The sequence below is a fragment of the Podarcis raffonei genome, chromosome 12 (genome assembly GCF_027172205.1).
Source record: "Podarcis raffonei isolate rPodRaf1 chromosome 12, rPodRaf1.pri, whole genome shotgun sequence".
NCBI classification, from domain to species: Eukaryota; Metazoa; Chordata; class Lepidosauria; order Squamata; family Lacertidae; genus Podarcis; species Podarcis raffonei.
Genome location: NC_070613.1, coordinates 23,619,598 through 23,645,195, shown reverse-complemented (window position 1 = coordinate 23,645,195; position 25,598 = coordinate 23,619,598). Strand labels below are relative to the sequence as shown.

At 40.1% G+C, this 25,598-nt stretch overlaps 1 protein-coding gene across 2 annotated transcripts in view; it reads left to right on the top strand.

The window, feature by feature from the left end:
- Positions 1 to 25,598, top strand: part of MALRD1 (MAM and LDL receptor class A domain containing 1) — a 224,678-nt gene that overhangs the window by 97,049 nt on the left and 102,031 nt on the right. For both annotated transcript variants that reach the window (XM_053409891.1, XM_053409892.1), the window contains exons 27-28: positions 1,971 to 2,216; positions 4,401 to 4,558. In XM_053409891.1, the coding sequence (XP_053265866.1) occupies positions 1,971 to 2,216; positions 4,401 to 4,558 (404 nt within the window). The remainder of the gene's footprint in view (positions 1 to 1,970; positions 2,217 to 4,400; positions 4,559 to 25,598) is intronic.

Genomic DNA, 25,598 nt, shown 5'->3' with positions numbered 1-25,598 from the left:
TCTCCTTGGAGTCTATTATGGTCAATGTGCCTGCCCTGTAAGAACGAAAAGTCCATTGCTAACAGCTTCTGCAGATGATTGCTGTGGAAAAACATATTGACCCCTTTCAAAGGAGTCTCTCCTGTCAATTAACTAGCCAGACCACTTTTATGACTTCTGTTTTACCAACAGATAGTACTGTGAATATTTTGAAGCAAGCAATGCTGTAGAATTGCACTGCAAGACTGCACCCTAAACACACTTTCTCAGGAATGAGTCCTATTGGATACAGTGGGATATACCTCCAAGTAAACATTCATAGGATTATGTTGTACAGCCCATGTATTTGTTCCACCTGCACCCTCCTAGTGGTGCAGCAATAAAACTGCTAACACATTTGCAAAGCTAAGCAGGGTCCAGTATGGTTTCAAACTGGGTGGGGGAACCACATGTTGAGATTCCTGCATTGCAGGGGTTTGAACTAGATGATCCTCAGGGTCCCTTCTAACCCTGCAGTTCTATGGTTCTATGGCATCAATAGGGTTTAAAAGAACTCAGCTTTCTTTGGATTATGCCCATTCAGTTCTTATTAGTGCGGAAACACTGAAAACAACATTCTGTATATATCTACCAAGACGTCAGTCCTTCTGAACTCAGCAGAGCTTATTCTCAAAAAAGTGGGTACAGGATTGTTCTCTTAATTGCCTAGTTCTGTCTAGTTTGGGGCCAGTGTGTTGCAGCGTAGAGTGCAATTTTAAAAACTAGTTATTAAAATTATTTTGTACTATCTTTAAAAGAAATTGTTGTGGCTTTCCTTATCATCCCCTTGGTTGGCTCTCCTTATTACCTGGTGTGCATATCTCTGTGACAGTTAGTTTCTTTCATTTTCCCTTTAAAAATGAAACAAAACAGCAGCATCCCAGTCCTCACATGTTTGCTTGAATTCAGTGCATGTGGTTTTAAAAGGCTTTTCTTCTTGATCGGTAGGTTTAGAACTCCACCAGAGAGTGCAAGCACATGCATAAATAGTTTATGTAGTTTCATTTTCCTCAGTGTGCCTATTAATGTGTAAAGTTATTCCTGAATCGCCCCCCCCCCGGCACGTGCCATTCACTTACATTTTCATGGAGACTTCTTTGGAAAGGTATACTTTTTCTTCTTCTTCTTCTTCTTTTGTAGCTTAGTCTGAGCTCCAGATACTCCAAAAGGACTATCTTCCAGCTAAACGATTTCAGAAAGAGTTAAAGTATGATTGTTCTGCCTCCCTCCTCTTACCTTAATTCATTTTTGCTAAAAATGGCATTCAAAATTTTTTAAATGTGATAATGGTTTTCAAACTTCATGCTAAATAGCATCTACATAGCTGTCAATGAACTCCTGAATACAGCGGACCATTCAGTCCATTCTGAATGTTAGTCAGCATTTTGAACCTCAGGTTTATGTGTGAACTGAGCACACCCATAAAGGTAAAGGTAAAGGGACCCCTGACCATTAGGTCCAGTCGTGGCCAACTCTGGGGTTGCGGTGCTCATCTCGCTTTATTGGCCAAGGAGCTGTCGTACAGCTTCCAGGTCATGTGGCCAGCATGACTAAGCCGCTTCTGGTGAACCAGAGCAGCGCACGGAAACGGCGTTTACCTTCCCCCGGAGCGGTACCTATTTATCTACTTGCACTTTGACATGCTTTCGAACTGCTAGCACACTCATAGAGCACATTTATTTAACCCTCCCTGCGAGAGTGGTAGAGGAAGCTTGAATCAGTGGTGGTAGTAAGCCATAATTCAAAAAAGCTTGACTACCCTTACTGATCACTTCCTTGAGTAATCCAGAACTTCCTGTCATGCACTTTGTAAATCACTGATGTGGTTCAACACCTCACTCTGCAGTAAAAGAAAACGCCAGCAATTAAGTCAGGGTAGAAACAATGGAATACATTGTCATCGAAATCCTTCTCTTTTCTTCTTTTTCTGTTTGTGTGTATATTTTTTCCAGGCTCTTGCTCACATGGTTATTTGGAATGTCTCAATGCCAAGTGTTATAGACCAGAACAAAGCTGCAATTTTGAGGATGACTGTGGAGATAATACTGATGAGAGAGAATGTGGGACCTCCTGCACTTTTGAAAATGGTTTATGTGGTTGGCAGAATTCCCTAGCGGATAACTTCGACTGGGTTATAGGAACCAGCTCACCTCAAAGCCTCAGGCCTCCAAAAGACCACACACTTGGAAATGGGAAAGGTACGTTGCCACTTTAGCACAGGGAATTTATCTGTATTCACAAAGCTTATCATCCCATCCCATGCAACACAGGGCAAGTTCTAAATCTAATTAGAGTCCTGTTATGAATACCTAAATTGGTTAAATCCCTAATGCTGAAAACTGTTCTATAATGCAGTTAGAATACTGTTTTGCAAAGCAGCCTCTTCTTAATTGTTGCTTTCTCAGAGTGCAGGGAAGTTGCACGCTTGTTTCTCAGGTGGCAAAGAGAAACCATATCACATCGGTACCAGGTAACAAGCCGAGCCAGTCACCAATCAGACATTTCACTGAGTGAATAATTCCGCAGGGTCAAGACTAAACATTCAAGCCTTTGTCACAACACCCCTGTGAGCAATCTAAGTTGCCAGCTGAAGCTGGGTAATCGCTCCATAAAAAATTAAGAGGTGAGCTAGCAGCAGAAGCAAAGGCCCAGGTGCTGAAACCGTAGCCTGTATATGTAATCCAAAAGGAAAGAGATGCAAACAGAAGAGCTGGGAATGTCCATAGGAGACAAGCGGCTTCTAGCATTGTTCTGTGTGGCTTATCTGCTTCTAACAATTCCAGCTTTCCATTTTTATGTTAAGTTTCTAGCCTTCATGTTTAGAAGAGTGATTTGATCACATGTTGGCAAAAATCACCTCCAGAGTCTTTATTGCTGAAAGGGTTTCCTAACCTAGTATTTACTATGCCTTTTTCATATTATGTACTTTCCTGTGGCTAAGCAAAGAAACATCAATATAATTGTACCTCTTGCTCCATAAAGGAACTCTGTTTGTAATAAATGTTTCAGCTGGCACCTGAAACATTTTTGCAAATGATTTTCTTTTCATCATACACTGGAAAGTCATATTTCATGCTATTTGTTTGAACCCTCAGTTCCTCAGCATCATTATTTCCATGGCTGTGATAATACACAATATGCCTATAGTGTCAGAAGTGACCTTTTCTTTGCAGTGTTTAATGATGATTAGATCTTCCCCCTGGAGTTGGCATGGCAGCATTCATTTCCCAACAATATTGTTGCAGACTTAAAACAACCAATGAATGTCAAAGTGAGATTCACATTGTGGTGGGTATGAGGGATCTTCTCCATTATGAGCTTTTATGCCCATACTGAAATATATGTTGAATTGTATGCCACCATCAGCATGCACAAAGCTTTACAAAGAACAGAGGGGCAGATCTCTTTCCCAAGGATGTCCCAATCTATAATTCAGCAAATGAAAAGCAAAGGAAGTTGGGGTACCCACATGGTCATGGGAAGAGTATACATTTGTACATGTACAAATGCTTGATTATAGTTGGAATGGGGATCAGAAGAGTGATTATGTTAGAGGAACTAGGCATGGAGGAAGGGTTCCATTTCCTTTCATGGTCACAAATCACCCCATGTAGGAGAAAAGCCATCAGATGCAGAATCAGCCAAACCAGTTGCTATGACAACAGCCCAGTGCTGTCTATATAAGTGATTAAGGCATATCAGCTCGTTAGTCAGTCAGTGAGTCTGTCCGTTATGCCTTGGAATTGCTGAAGCAATAGAAATACTTTCCACTTGTATATCTGTGTGTGCAAAGCCTACATGCTGTATCCAAAACTGTAATTATTACTGAAGCCTGAGCTTTTGTAGAAGTAAACTTTTTTGGACCTTAAGCTGTCCTGTGTAAGAAGAAGGTTAGGGAAACCAAGTCAAGCTGGTCTGGGCAAAGAATAAATTATTGGGGTTGCAGCCAAGTTGTCCCTAGTGGAATGTCTACTACCAAATGCGTGCCAGGTGTAAGAGTTTCATATAAGGGTTTTCAGCAATAAAGAGGCTATAATGGAAGCTGTTCAGTGCTGGAGGTGGTTCTTACTCCTACATATGGGCATGGGTGGAACACAGTACAGCATCTGCTATGTGACTGCATAGATGACTACTTAAAAAACAACACTTAAAAGTAAACAAACTTGTTTTCTAACCATTCCACAGACCTCTTCATGTGGCTGCCCTGTTTTCCATTATGCATCTCATGCATCCAAAAATATTCTGTGTGATAAGAGGTGGCTAAGAGAGGTTTTGCTTAGTACAACAAGCTCTGTAGTGGTACTTTTTCCATTTCTCTCCCCCCCCCCCGGCTGGTTTATTATTGTTGCCGTTTTCACATCCTGCATCATTTCTGATTCCAGGACAATTTCTCTACCTTGAAGCGATGTCACTAGGAGTAAGAGGTGAAAAAGCACTTCTCAAGGGCTCCAGATGGGCAGAGTCTAGCACCACTTGCATGCTGAGTTTCTGGTACTACATGTCTTCAAAAGCAACAGGACGCATCCAGGTTCTCATTAAGGTAATAGTTTCACTTCCCCATCGTCTGTCAAATAATTGATACTTCCACTCTCTTTGTAAAAGTGACATGAAAGCTTCTTAACAGAGGGGCTACTAGTCACCAAAGCCTACTCTTTAGTTTGTAAAAAAAATACATGAACATTTGTTGATAAAATAGAGGGGTGGGGAAAAGATAGGAGTGAACTGAAGCAACTGCATGTTGCCACAAAATGTGCATGCTCTGAGTCTGGAACTGATTTTAGAAACCCTTATTTAAAAGAGGTGGCATATAGGGCAGATCAAATTAACAGAATGAGAAAGGAATGAAATGGAGAAAATCTGTTCATTCCTTGAGTGAATTTGCAAAATAGTATGCACCCAAGAAAAGTCATAGTTTCTTAGCACAGGATTTTGTTTACCTTGATGAAGAAGAATTATGATTATAATTTAGCACAGAGTATGCAGAATCATGACTGCATAGCTTACTTCTTCTCAATGAATGTCTGGCAGCATTGTAAGTCCGCATTGTGTCATGGTTTACTTTTAACTTGCATTGCACCCGACTGCATTGAAAGCTCCCTTTAACACCATGGCATGTCATTTTAGGGAGTGAAACTTAATTTTTGCAAATTTCTTCAGTGAGAGGTCTTAAAAATAATTTTTTGGGTTTGAGGAATTCAAATTTGCTGTTGTTTTTGTGATTGGACAACATTTAGCTTTGTAAGTCTGCATTTGATGAAGAAGCACATAAACTACTTTCAGAAAAACAAAGAATTTTAATTTTACCTTCTGAAAATGTTAGTAATGTTAAATAATAATATTTAATGTAAGTGCAAGTACTTGGCAATCTTTTTAGTGATTTCTATGCAAATTTACACACATTTTACTTACAAAGCAAAACAGAATTATATTAACTTAACCCAAATAGATTTTGAATTCTCGAGTCATGTTAGAACTTTTTAGCACCCCTCATTTTTGGAATTTGAAAACTGAAAAATTCAATTTTTTAAAATGGTATTGTCCTACCATAAAGTGAGGCAGAGCAAAATGAAATGCAAAAGAGGAAATACCCTTTTACATAACCTCTATCTTCATTATGAAGAAATTGTTCATTAAGAGAGCTTTCCCTCTGCATCCTTTTCTCTTTACTTTCTCCATGCAACAGTTTCCCTTCAAACAACAGACAACTGTCACTTTTTTTGATACTTTTCATGTTAGCAAAATGTTAGCTTTGTATATGGTCCCCTGTCAATTGAGAGCAATATGTAACCGTGCAGTTCTGAAATGGTGGCATCTGTCATCAGAAAATGTTCAGCAGCCAACATAAATAGAATGAAAACATAAAAGACACACCTGTGTCATTTTATTTCTGCATTTCCTTTTCCCCCAGCACTCTGCCACTCTTGTCTTTAAAAATGACATTTTACCTTCGCTACTCCACATGGATGAAAGCATTATTCAATCGTGATTCTTGGCAGGACAGGTGGAAAGGTGTCACCTGACTTTCTAAAAACAATCAAACAAACATTAAAACCAATGGCATGGTTAGCTGCTTGACTATTATCCTTGGCCACTATTGTTTGTGCACAGGTTCTGTTATGATGCAAATACAAAATAGTCTGAATGGGACACTCCAGGGAAAGCTGCACTGCCAGAGCTTTGCAAGTGCTTCAAAGGCACACCGCACAATGGCAACAGATGGAAAGTGTGTATATGGTAGGAAAAGGTGCATTTATGAGGCAAATCAGACCATGACTTCCATCCTAAGATAAGTTAGCTGAAGTTTTCAGAAGGAAAATATATCCTTTTCTATTGCCTCCAATTACCTGATTGCCCTCCCCACCCTCCAAAAATGTGGAATAGGACGCTGGAGGTGGGGGTTCCCAGAATTGGGATCAGAACATAAGATAAGTTATGAACATTTATGGAAGGATCATTTCCCACCCCCTCTGCCCCAGAAGCCCCTGTGCATTCATCTATGGCTTCCTTAAGTTAATTTAACGTAGGCTCCAAGCCTATTAGTCTAGTATAAATAAACACACTATTAGTAATCTTACATCCCAGTGTGGAATCATTATTTTCCAGTATGCTCACTGTAAAGTTTCCCAATGGTCATTTTGTTAGTCCCATGATTGGAGTCCCATTAACACAATCTGCCTCACTCCAGGCTTTGGATGCACTACATGTTTATCGTGGAACAATCGCCTGCCATTTGTGAAATTACGAACCTTGCTATCTTCACCAAAATGTATACTGATATTTTTTTATGCTTGAAAATTATCTGCAACAAATTACTGTCAACCTTGCCCAGTTATGCTGAAAGTAATTCAGATGCCTGAAGATAAATGGAAATTTCAATATTTAGTCCCCTGGTGATAAGCTATCAGAAATATCAAAACAATGGAAGTATACCCCCCCCCCGCGGCCGCCCAAATTAGCACAAATGTCTAACAATCACTGACCAATCTTCAGCTAGCTGCTCAGTTTAATGGATCATTATGAGAAGTGTATATTGCTCCCAGAAGCTCTCAAGTCCATAAATCAAATAGCTAGGTGATAAATGTCTGTTCTGATTATTGATGTGTTTTCAAAATTAGTGTGCTGTGGCAATGATGGCCATGTGCAGAAAAATCAAAATGAATAAATTTGCTCAGAAAGATATTCAGAATTAAAACTTTATGTGGAACTACTCCTTTTGTTTAACTACTTTAGACATGAATAACAGCAAACTACTTACTTCGTACTTAATAAGCTCAGTGTGATATAAATATCTAACGATGCATGAAGGTGTTGGACTTTGGGAAATTAATGTTCATAAGAAGCAGCTATTGCCATGAAGATAAAGCTTTTGCTATATGCCCTGGAGAAGCTGTCTATACTATTAAGTGGAGTGCTACACCGAGACATTTGGTCCAAACTTTTTTCAGCTCTTGTGGGAGAAGGGGCAAAAATCTCAGAGCATTTGGACCGAGGTGGCCAAGGATTTGGGTTTGTTTCTTAAAAGAAGAAAAGATTCACAGCTGCTTCAAGCGTCGGCTAGGCTGCCCTCAGCAACCTGCCAGTGTCCCCCTCAAATTAAGGACAGTGTGCCTCATGGGAGTTATGCTGTGTCATAGGGGGTGACCCATCCTGTTTTGCTATCTGAGGCGAAATGGGAAGGTGCCACCAAAGCCTCACGTGAGCTTTTTAAGATTTTTCCAGAGGCTGTAGCAGCAGCCACACAACCCTGGCAGTGGGAAGGGTTTGCTGCTCATAGGATTGCAGCACCGAAAGCAACTGCTTCAGTCTGCCTCATGGGCGGGCCGGCCTGCTACACCATGATGTCATTCCCTGGTGCAATCTTAGAGCGGGAAATGTCTGCCTTAAAAGAGAAGAGCAACAGACAGCTGAAGCCGCATTTGTATATAAGAAAGACCTGCAAGACTTTTTCTTAGTTGTAAATGATATGTGGAGTGGCTTCTTTCTTGCTGGGGATCATTGAACTTATAGTTAGAAAACTACAAAACCCACCCAACCACTTTTGCTTTGTGCAGTATTTTTAGCTAAACAGAGGTATTGTGGGACCTTTCTTGTCTGGACATTGCCAGCCTGCCCCCTCATGTTAGCTCTGTCTTCAGTCCCCAAAGTAGGGAAGGTGAAAGTGGAACTAGCAGGGTTGTGGGAAATTACAGAAATGGAGAGCAAACTGCATTTCCAATTGAAAGGGGACTGGAACTTATAAAAATTGAGTCAAGTGGCAAGATCCCCTGTCACTCAACATCTCATTCCATTCCTACTTGGCATTTGCAGTGTCATATACTTGGCAACCATGTCTATATCATGTTATTATTTCATATAAAGAACAACAGATTTTAAATGACTATATTTATATAATCCCATTGCTGCTTAGAGAAAAATAAATGCGCACTTTTTGTTTTTGTAAAGACCTTTATCTTCCGCTCAGCTTTTAGCTTAGCTCTCTTGATCAAACATCTGGCGCTCATTAAGTCGATGAAATATATACAAATTTAATTACTATTTTCAACAGTAGGTTGTTGAGTTGTGTTCAGAAATAGCTTCAACAGTAGATTGGGGAGTTGTGTTCAGAAATAAGCCACAAAGGGATGTTTCCTTTAAGTCTCCAACTGTCAGCTACCCTATGTTTGACCCCATTTTGATTGACATACCACTTCATTGGTGCTTTCATTTGGGTTCAAGAATATACTGCTTTTGTGTGAAGTTTATAGTATTTTACTATACTTTCTCTCTGGCCTACATAAACATTCTAAAAGATACCACATAGAATATCCCTATTTATATTTGCCAAGGCATAAAAACACAACATGGGTAAACCCAAGAGGGAAGACTGGATTATACTGGATGGCGTAGGGAGAGTGCACCTTCCCTTCTCACTCATAGTGCACCTCTTTTATCTCCAGTCCCTCAGATGCCCACATGTAGGCATAATTCAAAAAGACAAGCCCACATAAAATCCAATGCATAGAGTTCAAAACCTCATTCCCTGATTTTAATGCATTTTGTTACAGCTCCCACATGTACAGAAAAATGATCTGATTCTCTGTGCTTCAGATTAAGAGCTTTGGTCCATGATAAAACTGGACCCAAACTGGCTGCAAAGGGTGTGAAGTGGGAAAACACAAATGTCATTGTTTTAACATTGACCTTTACACTTATCCCAGGCTTATTAATTTGTAGCATTCCCTTCCCTTTCCCTTTACTAGCAAAACTACATTCTGAATTTAGTGAAATCATGTATCTTGTAATCGCAATATGCTACTCAACCAGTAAAATTATTTTATTTGTATAATCATTGACATAGTTTTTGGATATTTATACATTCAGGTAGCTATCCCATAATGGTAACATGAAAACAGTAGGGATTTTCACTGCTGTTGCCTGTCACAGTCAATTAATTGCATCTAAACAGAAATGAGCAAAATCTTAATGGCATTTTGGAGAGCAAGACATATCAGCCAGCTAAAGTTAGCCTATATAAGGGCAGCCCCATAGCCTGACCTACAGCTAGTGGAGCAGCCAGGCATAACGCCAGCTGGAGACATTTCCTACAATCCACAAAGGTGTTAATGGATTAATGTAGTACTGAATCTGTCACCTGGACACTGTAGCTTCTTACCAGGTGTCATAAACCATCACAGCTGTTGCCTTTTTTCAACTAGCATAAGGAAGGGATGGGAACCAAAAGAAGTAATATATAAATAGCCTGTTTATTGGTCAAGATCCAGGTGCTGAAAATACACAGTCTTCTGAAATGTCCTGATTAGGTTTGGTGGAATGTGATTCCCATTACAAACATTAGAGCAAAATCTAGAATAAGGGGTCAGTTCTGACACTGAATCTTCAGGATGTGACACCACCAAGATACCGTATATATCACAGTGGGCTGTCTTGCAGTATTTGCCTTGGTGCAGAACAAGCATTACATACTCTCAAAGTTCATATTTGATTCAGATTTCAGACTTAGTTGGAGAGAAATTTCAGCCCTGTCTTACACTCACTCACTCACTCACCCTGCCTTCAAGTTCCCTCCTACTGCCTACCTTTATTGATGCTCTGATGGCATCAGTGGAATGGAGGGACATCTCTATCCTTCCTTACCTCTCTGATGTCACTCACTATTATTCTGCATGCCAGGTGCTGGGAACTGATGATTCAGAGAAATTAGATTCAGAAAAAGAGGCTTTTTACAAGGGTTTCTTTTGGGGGGTGTCCCCCCTGAGCCGTGTGTGTGTGTGTGTGTGTGTGTGTGTGAGAGAGAGAGAGAGAGAGAGAGAGAGAGAGAGAGAGAGAGATGGGGGGGTTAGTGACATGTTGTATGGTGTGACCAGGAGACGCAGTTGTGGAGCCACATTCCTACTTTGTGAAAGTAAAAATACTATAAACAGCATAAATCGTCTTCAGGCATTCTAGTGTGTAAAAGCAACGTGTGATGAGGGAAAGCAGGGACAAGCCTGCTAACTTTCCTTTCCGCTCACCCACAGTTTCCACCTCCCTCCCTGTCCACAAGCTGGAGGGCAAATTTCTGCAGGGGGGCCTCCAATACTTGTTGAGACTTTCTGCAAGAAATAAAATCCTGCAAGATCCAGGTCCTGAATCTTGTGGTGAGCCTCCATCAATACAAGAGGCTCCCTACTTCAGAACTTCACCCTCTAACTCATGAAGGGTAATGGAATCAATGGTGGGACACAGAACATAACATGTCCACCCTCACTTTATATCGTGTTTATGCTGCATTTTTAGACCATACTTTGGGCTTTCTCTGGAGTTATTTAAATCACAGCTTTTCACCTCCCTATAACATGCATGCTGGTAATAATCTGTGTCAGTAGCTGACTTTGGACCAAGGATTTGATGCACTGTACTGAACTGAGTTTCCAACTTTGATGGGAGCTCCCAAGGCTTGAATCTGATTGGCTATCTGTTTCAACTCCTTGTAGGCAGTGGTAGCAAAATTAATCCAAAATGTTAATTGAAACAAGAGGTAAATAGCTATCAGTCATAATGGAAAATCAGTAATAATAGAAAATCCTTTGGGAAAGTAATGAGATCATTAAAGTACGGGCAAAGGATTTTATCATTGGCTGTGTTGCATTTTCTACGAATGAGAAATGGAAATTCTAGTCTTATTGCAGGTAAATTATCATAAGAAAATCTTATGCTACTCTTAAACTGCCCAATTTAAAAACTCAGTCAAAGCTTTGCTGACCTGGAATAATAAACCTTTCCAGTGCACACAAAACTGAATTGCTTTGAATAAGGGTCACTAATGTGTTTTTGAGTTTTCTGACAGTGCTAAAAAAAATGGATGAGTGGGAATATTTTTAGAATGTAAAAAGTATGATTTTCATAGACTGGCTCAAAATTCAGGTAAAAGAGTAGTAAGAACTGCAGTTGGATTTTTGGGATTATTTTCAGTATTGGCCAATTTTTCCTTTGAAAAGATTGGCAGATTTAAGATTCACACTCACTATAGTCCCCACCCTTTTCCTACTGTATTAGTAGCCTGCTGCAAATGTTTGAAAGGGAAAGGTTTCCTGTTCTTGATCTGGATCCACTTTAAAAGTAGAAGATGGCTGTACTAGACTGTTCCACTTTCCTAGTCATTTCAGCAGGTAGCAGATTTAAGTGTCCAAGGCTTGTTTTCAGCATACAATTGCTGGAAGCAGACAGGAAATGGCTACAGGGTCACATCTCCATAATGGTTGGATATTAAGTATGAAATGCCTTTGTGGGAGAAGTCTCAATTTTTAATTATTTGCATTAGTTTACATACTGCAGAGACACTCCCCTGTGCAAAAAAGCTGGTGTTTAGCTGCCAGGTTCCTGCTTTTGAAATTCACAGCACCATAAAAGAAGGACTTAGGACCTTCTTTTCCAAGGATAAACCAAGATCACCGAAAGGTACTATGCAGATGACTCCTCTTTTGCTGGTTGGAATGATGAGGGCTGCAGATACTTTGATGTTTTCCTCTTGAGCCTAGCTAGACCTGGCAAAAGAAAATAGAGATTACAGGCAGGGGTAGCATTGGCATTGACATTTGCTTTTCATCCACCAGCACCAACTTCTGTTGTGCCCCTCCCATCTGCCTGTTTCCCCAGCTGCAAATATACTTGGCGGCAACAGTTGGCTCTGGAAAGCCACCCACAATTCAACATTTCCATTAGAGACCCAGAGCATAATGTAAGCACACAGCCAGGAGGCCACTGATTGGGAGAGGGCTTGCCTCATACTTGGTGCTAGACCTGGTAGCAAAGCATCTCTCCTTCTAATTCCCATTTTATCCTATCCTTTATTTTTCCCCACCGTTCAAAATGAGCAATTTTGCATCCACAAGCCCTTAGCAATTAAAATTTAATAGATGCCCAGTAGGATAGTTGTGTCCTTTAACGATTCTATAGTTTAGAGACGTGGGCTGTGTGTGTTTCTGCAGAGCCTTGGAAGTGGTCCACTACATAGCAATGGCTTTGGTTAATCTAGCAGGCTTAGAACATCAAGCACAGTGGCTCATAGAACTGTGCAACTAGTTCCACATGCATGCCCAAGGGAGCTTTGGACTTGTGTTTCTCCAGCAGCTCCTTCATGGTGCTTGGCAAACCGCTTTTGAAACTGACAAGAGCTTCAAATATCCTTTGTGATATGCCATGGAAATATGCTTTTCAAAGAGGAGAAACAGTAAAAAATCTGACAGGACATGCAGAAGCCCTTGGGTCTGCCTAAAATAGCAGTTTGGATGCAAGCCAATATGTTTTAAATTATCTCAGTGAAATTGAAAGCTGCTTCAACAGAAAATAATCCAGCTCTTTGCTAAAATGGTTGTTTTTTAATTTCTCGTGTCTAGCATAAAAGCTAAGGTAGCCATTGAAGGAGAAGAGATCCTACATTTAATTGTGGTGATGATCCAAAGTAATTTACTTTACTGAAAATAGTAGAAGACACTAGTTTCCTAATTAATTGTATAAAAAGGTCAAATAAGGCTTTCATGTAAACTGCATTATTTAACAATCATCTAAATGTAAGCCAATGACAGATTCTTTAATTAGAAGCATCAGCCCATTGCAGCTGCCAGCTTCCTGCAGGTTAGGAAAACAAATTTATGGGCGGTAATGCTTAACTAATATCTTCCTGGTATCTAAAACCATATTTAGGGCTGTATGTATTTCAGACTAAAAATCAAAAGCAGAGATTCTGAGAATTCATATTTATTCTGTCTCACATAAAGATGAATTATTCAGTAAAATATTGTTGCACACCACCCCGGCCTCTGAGCAGTGCAAGATTTCACTCAGGGTTTGGTTTCCTTAGGATGAGGTACAGTAGAGACAGTGGTGCCTTTAGGATATATGGTTTATTTACAATTACAGTGGTACCTCGGGTTACATATGCTTCAGGTTACATACGCTTCAGGTTACAGACTCCACTAACCCAGAAATATTACCTCGGGTTAAGAACTTTGCTTCAGGATGAGAACAGAAATCGTGCTCCTGCGGCGCAGCAGCAGTGGGAGGCCCCATTAGCTAAAGTGGTGCTTCAGGTTAAGAACAGTTTCAGGTTAAGAACGGACCTCCGGAACGAATTAAGTACTTAACCCGAGGTACCACTGTATACAACCTGAGCCTTTGATAAAAGGGCTCACAACATTAACACCCCAGAAGGTCTTGCTTTTCCCATAGTCACATGCGTGGACTCAAGCAGAAATCAAGCATGCCTCTCTCTCTCAGCCTTCTGCCTGCCACCTGCTTATGGTCCTCAACTCTCTCTTTAGTCCTTCTAACTACTTGCCAGCTCTATTTATTTTGCTAATGGACACTGAAATCCTGTCTCCAACCACCGAACTCTTATGCAGCCACCTCTCTGGCTTCTGAGATTTCAGCAAACATTATGCACACATTTTCAAGCATACTTTAGTCAGTAAGGGATTTAGAAACTTGATCTTAATATGATATAAGGTAGTTTGAGGAAGCTGAATTTTGGGCCCACATTGGTACATTCTTTCCTTTTCTTTGTATTCATACACAATTGCAGTTTTGCATTCATACATCATTGGCCCTATTTCTTCTCCCCCCACATCTTGAGGGTATTCATTCAGTACATTCTTACAAGTCACATTGTACCTGAGCAACTCCACATGGTTTGTAGCAGTCCATGTGCCACATAGCAAACCAGCAGTGTTTATTTGGAGATCCAGTCAAGGCCAGTGTATACCATGCCAAATTCTGGCCTAACACTCCTTGGCTCCCCTCAATCAAGGTGGGATCATTTGTCTTAATGATGGTAACTCATGCTGTGACTCCAAGGATTTTCTCTTCAGACATGTCTCAGTTACAGTAACTACTAGAATAATCTCTCAGGGCATGTATATTTCCCCCCTAAGAAAGTGAAGAGACTAAATTCTAGATAGGTTTGCACAGGAATGAAAAGTGCTGGAAAAACATGTGTTCATTGGAAATTTTGCAATAGAATAGATGTGAAGAGGCATGGCCTATATCATGCTGGAATCGATGCATCTGGGAACAAAATTGAAGCATCATGCAGCTTTAAAGCCATTTGTTTAGGCTTGTATTTTGTACATTTTGCCATCTCACCAGCTAAAATATTACCTGTGCTACTGAGCCAGGGCAAAGATAAAACTGCCCTACCATCTGTCAAATGAAAACCCGTGGCTTATTTTTAGCTTTTATTGGCTCTTCACCTGAACTGTTCCCTGGCACCACTACCTGACCTACACCAATTACTTTCTTCACTTTTCTCACTTATATTAGTTTTGTCTAGGGAAGAGAGAGAGAGAGAAGGTGTTATTCCCAAATAGGGGTTCTTAATTTAACCAAGAAGTATCCATGTTCAGATAGGAGTCTCTTGTGCTAGCAAACTCATTTCATTGATCAGTGAACAGGGAAGGCCTTGCAGTTCAACATACTATGCAGTTTGTCATATTTGAAATGTTTCTCTTTGGCAGTGTTATATTCTTGACAGTCTGATTTTGACTAAGCTTACATTACAGATGTGTGAGAGTTTATTATCTCAAAACAGTACTTGTTATGTACCACTTAACTACCCACTTAACTGGGTAGATCCCAAATCCTTTGATTCTAGATGTAGTAGAATGTTAACCCCCATTTCCCTGAATGTTTTAGCAATCTTTCATGCTCTGATTGGATCCCAGACTACTAACCAACTGGGAACTGTGTATTATATTATCCCTAATCTTGAGCAAGGGGCAGATGGGGCTCGTCAACCTGGGAAGGTAGCCCACTTAGGAGAAGGAAAACACCAACCCTAAACCTCTGTGGCCTTGTGGCTATACTAATTAGTGAGAAAGGCTTCAGGAATAAACTCCAAGAAAAAGTCCGTACCCATTGCCTTGTGGGACATCTTCAGGAGAAGAAAAGGCTAAGGAGAAACCCTACACAAATCAGGAGCAGAGTCTCTAAGGTGGCTGGATGGTGTCTTGTATGCCTCCTTCCAGCACTTTTGCAGCCACATTGGTGCCAAATGTAATTGCTCTGCTTTTCTTTAGACCACATCAGTGAAGTCTTGTCTGGGCAGCCCAGGACCTCCATGCACACTGCCAAGACTTGTGTCCCAGAGAGGACATTTCAGTGCCGCTAACACAACAAAAACAATGTGGGAGGAGGCAGTTATGAGTTACCAGTCTCTGCAACCACAGCAGACCCTGTGATTCTCACCCCTGGAAGCACACGCCATTGTCTCTTGAGACAGATGGATGCCAGCAACAATTCCTGACCATCTCTGTGTAATCTCTGTTTAATTTGGAACAAAGGCGAGTAAGAGGAGATATGATAGAGGTGTATAAATTTGAATATGATGTAGAGAAAGTGGGGTGGAGGAGAGATTTTTTTCTCCTGACATTACAACCGAGGATCGTCTAATGAATCTGATTGACAGGAGACTTGGGACAAACAACAGAAAGGACAACTTCACAAAAGTAGTACAAAGTATAGATTTGAACTCTGGAATTCTTTTCCATAAGATGTGGTGATGGGCACCAGTCAGGGATGGTGTGTCCTGTTTCGCTGTGCCCTGCCTCTTGATACCACCTGCAACTGCTAGCCCTGCCAGTGTCAATTTTGGGTGGTATTGATGCTCTTAGATCAGGCTGCAAACTGGCAGAGGGTCCTGAACAACCAGTTGAAGACCAGCATCAGTTGAAGATATTCCAACAAAAGAATCCTGGGGTTTGATCTCTAAGTAATTTCTAGTCAATTAAACAAATTAAGCTGCTATATTTTGAATCAGACCCTCAAGCCTTTTCCACCTGAGATCTTTTAACGGAAGATGCCTGGGACTGAACTTGGGACCCTTTGCGTACAAACAATGCTGTTGAAACACATGCTTTTCTCACTTCACAAAACTCAATTCCGTTGCCATTTGAGCTCCCTTGCCCTGAAATTCTTTCTCTGTTGATAATTAAAATCAAGATATATTACAAGCATATGTGCCAATTTTGCGCCTGCTTGGTCGGCATTCATCAGACTAACCATTCAAAGATGGCATTGTGCTTTTTAGCACGCACTAAGAAATTGATTGCTTTAATTCCTTACTCTTGCTTGCTGAAATTGACTTGAAATTTTAAAATGGGGATGTATTTACAGAACAGCGCCTTGGCTCCTGGGCAATCAATTGGTTCATGAATGTCAATGTTTGGTTGCAGGGACACGGTAGTGGAGAGACACCTTGGCTCTATGCTGCTTCTCAATCTGCTACTGAGAGGTTTATGCGGAGGTTACAGGGGAGATTTTCATGACTGCTTTCTTGCTCTGTGTGTGTGTGTGTGCATATATGCATACAAAAGAAAAAGACAGGATATATAGATATATGAATGAAAGACAAGCTGTTCTGACTACTCGTGGCTTCATGTATTGGTCTAGAAAATCTGTGTTCCTCTGCCTTGAAAATGCCAAGCAGCATTGTAGGGGCACACATTGTAAGGTCTTTTAGAGACAACAAGAACAGCTTCAAGCTGGGAGATAGGACTGTTTATTTTGGCTGCTGCAGTCATTTTCTGGCCAGCAGAAAAGGATCAGGGAGAGGAACATTTCGAGCAGGAGTAGCTGGCTTTTTATAGGCAAATGTCTACACTGACACATGGGTCAACCCTCTGGGGGCCTCATGTCAAACTGGTATGGCTGAACTGCAACAGTGGTGGTGGAGAGAACTGCAATTCTCAACAACACCTTCAGAAACCTTATTCTACACTATTTAAAACTGTTTTCATCATTCATGATTAAGTTTAGTATAAAAAAATAATCAAAGGACAAGTTTGGAGGGGATGTTGTAGGGCTGCCACAAATACACCATTTGGGATCGTGGTGAGGGGACTATAGGAACAGTCAGCTTTTTAAAAATGGCATCACAGCAGAGGACCCAGGTCAGGATTTTATAATTTTAAAAAACCACACAACTTTTAAAAAAACAAAAACAAATTAGGGATGTCTTTGAGGGTCACAAAAATCTTTTTTTTATATATATATAATTTTTATTAAAGAATTTTTTATAACCACAAAAACATAACAATACAATACAATAAACACAACAAACAAACAAACAAAAACAAAAACAAGTACAATTTCAGATCTTATTTTCTTAACCTTTCTTCTCCGACTTCCTCGTGCCTCCCTTTTCTGTATTCCAATTTCTAATCAATTATTCAGCAAATCTTCCCTTATTTTAATTTAGTTTGATCTTCCTTATTCTCCTTATCTTATCCATTACTAATAGTAACCATTTATTTTCTAGTCCAACATCATTCTAACTTTCATTAATTTTGTAATATTTCTTTAAATAGTCCTTAAATTTTTTCCATTCTTCTTCCGCTGCTTCTCTTCCCTGGTTTCGGATTCTGCTCGTCATTTCTGCCAGACCCATGTAGTCAATCACCTTCATCTGCCATTCTTCCAGAGTGGGTAGCTCTTGTGTCTTCCAGTACTTCGCAATGAGTATTCTTGCTGCTGTTGTAGCATACATAAAAAAAGTTATATCCGTCTTTAACACCCCTTGGCCGACAATACCCAAGAGAAAGGCCTCTGGTTTCTTAGGGAAGGTATATTTAAATACCTTTTTCAGTTCATTATAGATCATTTCCCAGAATGCCTTAATCTTCGGGCACGTCCACCAGAGGTGAAAGAATATGCCTTCCTTTTCCTTACATTTCCAACATTTATTATCGGGCAAATGGTAAATCTTTGCAAGCTTGACTGGGGTTATGTACCACCTATAAATCATCTTCATAATATTTTCTCTTAAGGCATTACATGCCGTAAATTTCATCCCGGTGGTCCACAACTTCTCCCAGTCAGCAAACATAATGTTATGACCTATGTCCTGAGCCCATTTAATCATACTTGATTTAACCGTTTCATCCTGTGTATTCCATTTCAGCAGCAAATTATACATTTTTGACAAATTTCTAGTGCTGGATTCTAACAGTTCAGTCTCCAATTTTGATTTTTCCACCTGGAAGCCTATTTTACTGTCCATTTTAAACACTTCATTTATTTGATGATAGTGCAACCAATCTCTCACTTTCCCTTTTAGTTTCTCAAAACTCTGCAATCTCAATCTGTCCCCTTCCTTTTCCAGAATTTCCCAATATCTTGGCCATTTAGACTCCATATTTAACTTTTTAACCGCCTTAGCTTCCATTGGCGACAGCCACCTTGGGGTTTTGTTTTCCAACAAATCTTTATATCTAGTCCAGACATTTAATAGTGCTTTTCTGACAATATGGTTTTTAAAACCTTTGTGTGCTTTAACCTTGTCATACCACAAATATGCATGCCACCCAAAGATATTATTAAAACCTTCTAAATCCAAAATATCTGTATTTTTGAGGGTCACAAAAATCTTCTAGAATTATGCTATCACTATGGGGCCCATGGAAAACAGTATATTTCTGTATATATAATAAAAACTTTTAGGATTCTTTTTTCTGAGGGCAGAAGAAACTTTATTTCGGAGAGAAAGAGTGTTCTATACAGTAATCATTTGTCTCATTTAGCATGCATTTGAGGGTGCAGAAATTTAGAGCACATGGATGACATAAGACTTAGTTTCATAGGTTCTTCCCATGGAGAAGCATCTCCCATCATTGTTCAAATGGAACTAAATGAGGGGAGGGGAGATCAAGGCCAGAAGGAGGACCCTTGTTACTCAGTTAGCCCTAATGGATTTAGTGTTTTACTCTTTTGACATGGATGTAGCTTTGACTTGTTTTATATTATTTTGATATATGTTGTGGTTTTAAATGTTGTGATATTTTGTGCTGAGCTGTTTTCCGTTAACTTCTTTGAGAGTGGGATATAAGGCTAAGATGTCAGCAGTAAGTGAAATTGTACACGTGCAAAACATTGCAAGCCCATTTAGTACAGTAATGAGGTTTACGATGTGTGAACCAATGCCAATTCGTTCCAAGGCGAATTTACATGTGCACTCCTACAGAGCTATTCCTCCCCCTCCTTTATGATTCATAAATTTGTGCCAAGAAGCAAAAGGGATACAGGCAGTATTCATTTCTATAGGTCAGTGGTGGCTCACCCACATCTCATCCAATGTTCTCAGGTAACAAATCTGATCATCCCTGACCATTGGCAATGCTCGCTGGGGCTGATGGAAGCTGGTATCCAACAGCATCTGGAAGGCCACAGGTTGCACATCACTCTGAAAGGCAGGCAGCTTTTCTTTTGATGAGAATGACAGCATCTCTTGTCTCTTAGCTAAGCAAAGCAAAGCAATGCAACGAAGAAACTAAGAAAAGGAGCCTGCCTTGCTACCTACCAGATGCCCCATTTGGAGTTCCATCTGTTGTACCTTAGGACATACTGCTATTACAAACCAATTTGCCCAAGAGTTTTGGCTGAATTCCAGAGGTATCCCTGCCGCGATTTATTTATTTATTTCTATATTATTTTGCCATTGACATACTAGGGGGAGATGTTGGCAGATTGCCAAGAAGACTTTTTGTGGGGGCAGGAAGGTTGTTTTGTTTTGTTTTTTTTTAAATATCTTCCCTTGTAAATTACAGGATCTCTGAAACTATGATGCAGAAATATTGGCACCTAGTATGCTAACTATGAAAGAGTCATGGAAGGATAGATCTTTCAAAATGCCTAAAAGGAGCATAGCAATATAAACATTAGTAAATATGGGTAATGCGGGGGGGGGGGCTATACCTGCAGATGTAAAAGTGTTAATGAAGAGCTGGTATAAAATTCCGGTGGGAATGTTTGGATGGAAAGCTTCTGAAAATCTCTGTGTTTTTGCAGACTAGAATTGTGGGCTATGGTGTGTGGGGCTGAAACAGTGACTGCATTTTGAAACAGTGGCTGCATTTTGCAGCATCACATGGTGTGCATGCGTAATGAGAGCACGTTGTGCAGCACCGACTCCCCTCAGTCACGGTGGCAAGCTGGCATGCCTGGGCTTTAATAAGGTCTAAACTACAGAATGATTGTAGCCAGCCCCTAAAAAAAAGTCAGCCCATCCCACAACTGCAAGGTTCGGTAGGAAGTAAATACAAAGAAGTGAACCTAGGAAGCAGTCTTGTGTGAAGTAAGGTCTGTCAACCCCAGTATCATCTATTCTGACTAGTAATGGCTCTCCAAAGCTTTCCTGCAACCTGAAAAACCTTCAGCTGGAGATGCAAAGCCTAAAAACAGGGACCTTTTTCACAGAAAACTCTGGGTCTCAAAAAAACTCAGTTTCATTGCAGTGGAATTGGAACTCAGACCTTCCACTCATGAAATCAGCCAGACACCCTTAGTGCCAGGCAGCATTTTGAGAAAGTAAAAGTTGAAGTGCAACTCTCTTGAAACCTCTGGCCTGTCAACCTGTGAATTTGGGGTTCTCCTTTAGTATTTCATTACCATGAAAAGGCACCACATCCTTCTCTTTTCAATATTCTGCATAAAATGCTTCATTTGCCACTTTAATGCAGAACCCATTTGATATATTTGCAGTGTAAACGCTGCTCTTGGATGCTATTGTTGCCTGTGTGAGGTGTATCTAATTACTTTGAGGCTGCAAAGAGAGCTGTTTTGCAACAAAAGAAAATTGGCACTTTCTCAGTCAGACAGATTACCTTTCTCAGCAACATTTTATGTTGCTGAAATTACTAATAAATTGCAATTTGTCATGGTGTTTGTGCTCCAGAACTGTCAGAGGAACTAGTTCCAGAATTGTTGTCAGAGGAAAAAACAAAATCCCAAAACTTATGCTTTTATGAGAAAAATAATGTCTACATTAATAATAAAATACCTAACATATCTAGATGAAAACATTGCTGTTGAAATCCATGTACTGTATTATGCTCAGGCTACACAAGGGAACATGTGTCCTAAATAAACATGGTCACATTAATGCTATGTTTTATTTATGTCCCATGACACCCCGGGAATGAAAGTGCAATTTTCTGCATCCATACAAAGGAATTAGCAAGTATAACTGTTGAAAAAATATCACTGAGTTTTCAAAAGTAGCAATGAGACCACATTCAGTTCACATAGTAATTTTAAGATGGGGAGGAGTTGGCCAAATGAATTAGATTTTGCTGCTTCCTCCATTAGCGCTAAGGTGAAGTAGTCATGTGATTATATGAACACATGCTCCAAAATATTGTGCCCGCCACTGCAAAACTACGGATATGGATCTAAGTGAGGGTTTTTTTCGTGGGTGGGTGTGGTCCCAGATGACTATTGATCCAAATTTGGTTGAACTGCATGCAGATTGCAGTCTCTGTGTGTGGTTAACTAAAAAGAGTTGCAAAATTGAAGTTACCCCACCCAAATGAAGGCAGGCGTCTCTTCTGAGTTAGTGTCCTAGTTACTGTTCAAGGTCAGGGTTAGGACTATAAATGTATTGTAGTTGATTGTTTGGACTTTCCATAAGGTCTCTTGGTATAAGGCTACAGGATATCCAGATGACAACCTTTCATATCCTGGAATGGAGGAGGATCCATGTGAGTTTTTAAATCCCTTCCTTTCTTGTCTGGAACCCTAGCCAGAGCAACACCGCATTCAGACTCCTGTAGCGTCGGACAGAAGGTTAGATTAATGAGGCTTCTGCCATAGGAGTCAAAGGCTTTAATATCTTCTAAAATGTGCTGCAAATTTATTCTGCTCATTTGTATAAATGGTTGCTCAAGGCTGCTAAAAGGGGACTGCACATAGACCCTTAACTTTTTAAAATACAGAGGCCTGCATAAATATATAAGTAATTGCTAGATCTGAACTTTGACAATATTTGAGGTGAGAATACCACGCTGCTCCTCAAAATTGAAATGCTTCTTTAGAAATGGCACCAATATGAGATTATTCTTAGAAATAAAGTCAATGGAAAGATTGCATTCTTTAAAGTTATTGAGAAAAGCTAGTCACTCTGTGATAAATCCTTGTAGGGAGATATTCTACAGTAGCATTTATATAGCACTTACAAAGATTAAAAACACATCACGTTCCTAGTCTGTAATCTTTACAATGAGTTTGTAAGATAGGTTGATACTAGAATTGCTGAGGCAGGGTCACGAGCAACAGTCTAAGGTGAGCCAGGAGCCCAGAAGGAAGACCCGGGGGACAAGTAGGGATGGGGAGGAAATTCTATTCCCTTTGCCTTTGAGGGAGAGCCTACAAAATTCACATTTTCCAGAACAATATGTGCACCAAAACACAATCATACTTTGAAATTCAGTTTTCTGAATTTTGCAATGTAGTTCTCCAGCAAAGCAACGTGTATAAATGTGCTTATATTAGTGAAAATACCGGTAACATACAAAAACGTTTCACACTTTTGTTTTGGTCTGCTTTCCTCCTTTCTGGTGACTTTGTTAGGACCGCTCCACATGTCCAATTTACTGTGCATTCATGAGTTCATGATGCTATCAGAGCATTCATAGGGAATCATACTACTATTTGTGCCTACAAAAGTTTTCAGATGATCATACTGATTCATTTCTTATCAGTGTATATCCTGTGACATCTTGTTTGACTCTCATCACTTTTCATTCCATAAACGCTTACCATAAAATTATAGAGTTGGAAGGGTCCTGAGGGTCATCTAGTCCAACTCCCTGCAACGCAGGAATCTCAACTAAAGCATCCATGACAGATGACCATCCAATCTCTGCTTAAAAGCCTACAAGGAAGGAGAGTCCACTATCTTCCGAGGGAGTTCAATCTACTGTCGAACAGCTCTTGCTGTTATTCATGATGTTTAGGCAGAATCTCCTTTCTTGTAAATTGAAGCCATTGGTTCAGGTCCTAGCCTCTGGAGCTGGAGAAAACAAGCTTGCTACATCTTCCATGTGACAGCCCTTTAAATATCATAGAATTGAATATCATAAAATTGTAGAGTTGGAAGGGACTACAAGGGTCATCCAGTCCAACTCACCGCAATGCCAGGCTCTCAACACATGGTCCCCAATCCCATTTTTGTAACTAGGGTCAGTCAGAGCCTCACCTTCCCAGTCCGGGTGGGAAAGGCCAGTAAGGCAGGGAGCAGGTCTTCCAGGACTCACAGCCAAGATGGTCGCTTCCCCGAAACATTTGAAGATACTTTTTGTTCCAACAGGCATTTCCAATTGTGGGTCTTTAGCACAAGTGTCTACTCTGTTAGGGTTTAGTTGTGTTTCAGATGTATTCACTGTTCTTGTGTTTTTACCTTTTAATTACCTTATGTGCAAATCATATTGAGATGGTATATAGAAGGCAATGAATAGATTGATGATTTAGTATTACATGTCATTTGCCCTCAATTTGTCTACAGAAGGTTGCCTACTATGGCTGTGTTTTTACTGCTATCTGTACAGTTCCATCAGTGTGCATGTACTCTGGAACTTAAACAAAATACCAATCTCTGCTCCAAAGAGCTAGGTTTTGGTTTTGGCAGAGATAGTAGAGGCAAAGAGAGAGAGAGACAGAGAGAGAGAGACTAACAATGAATTGATGCAAAAATGCAGAAAACTTTGTTTCACTTGTAAAGGACGTATAAGGGGCTTTTACTGGAATCTCAATAAGAGTTGGAATGAATAATGCTACTAATAATTTTATTATTTATACCCTGCCCATCTGGTTGGTTTGCCCAAGGAAAAGCAGATGATCCACATACAGCTTCTTGGAGCAGGTTCCAGAGGTGAGGGTTTTAAGTGAACAACAGACTTTGGGGCAGCTCAGGATGGCTGGATTTTTCCTTGTTAGCATTAACTAGTTAGAAGCAGGTGTGGACTACCTGGATTTTCTTCTTTTGCACTTGCAAAAGAATCCCAAATGGGATTTTTAAAAATCCCAGGTGGTTTCACCAAGAAGAATGATTTTTAAAGGAAATCAAATGATCCTCTTTGGGCTGCTCTTGACAAGAATAAAAATGAAAGAAGACTGGAAGGTCAGAAGATTTAACCTTCCTTTGAGTTATGAATGAGGATGCGCATCCCTTGGCACATTGTCATTCACTAGGCTGATAACAAGTCAATATAGAGAGTTCGCTGGCACTTTATAACAGAATTATTGGCAATAACTCATCTTAGCTCTGACAGGGTATTCTATTTTGGGAGAAAGCAGCACTATGTATAATCTAGTATGCACACATAATCTAAGGAAAGCAGTGATGTTTGGTATCCTTGTCATGTTCAGATTTCACAAAGAAAGACTTGTGGTGATGGCGTTCTCTAATTAGCAGCCCCTTCGTAAAAAGAAAAGAAAAGTGACCGTTCAATAAATCAAACCACCTAAACCTGTAGTCTGACAGCAGAATAACAAATTTGGTTTCTCCTCTCTCACCCAATGCTTATCAGATATCCAGCAACTTTAAACTGGGTCCTTGGCAAGTGAACACAAACAGCAAAACAAAAAATTTTTTCCCTTCCAGTAGCACCTTAAAGACCAACTAAGTTAGTTCTTGGTATGAGCTTTCGTGTGCATGCACACTTCTTCAGATACACTAGTGTGTAAGTGTGCATGCACACGAAAGCTCATACCAAGAACTAACTTAGCTGGTCTTTAAGGTGCTACTGGAAGGAAAAAAATTTTTTGTTTTGACTATGGCAGACCAACACGGCTACCTTTCAGTAACAAACAGCAAAGTATTCCTTGTTTTGGACTATGAATGCTGTAATGTTGAGCTTGACTATGAAGTGAACTTTAGTTCTTCTCCAGCTTGCCTTTCCTCAGAGCCTTGCTTTGCTGAAGGGACGGGGTGGGATGGGATTGTGCAGGGGAGAAACAATGTGCAGGGAAAGGGTTAAGAATCCTCCTTCCTCCCACACCTTCTCCTCTGGAGAAGCAGGCACCTTCTGTTTCAATGCCAAGAGCATTTCTAGTCCACCATCCTTATGCAGGCAATTAAGAATATATCTTTCCATCACAGTTAGTTGATTTCTGATTTTAACTTTTTAATTTTTTTTTATCTTATGGTTTTATGTACATTGTATACTGCTCTGATTTTTTTAAAAACGAATTGCTGGACATAAATATTTTATTAAAAAAACCCAAAAAACTGCAACCCTGTCTACAGGTACCTGGGAGTAAGCCATGTTGAACTC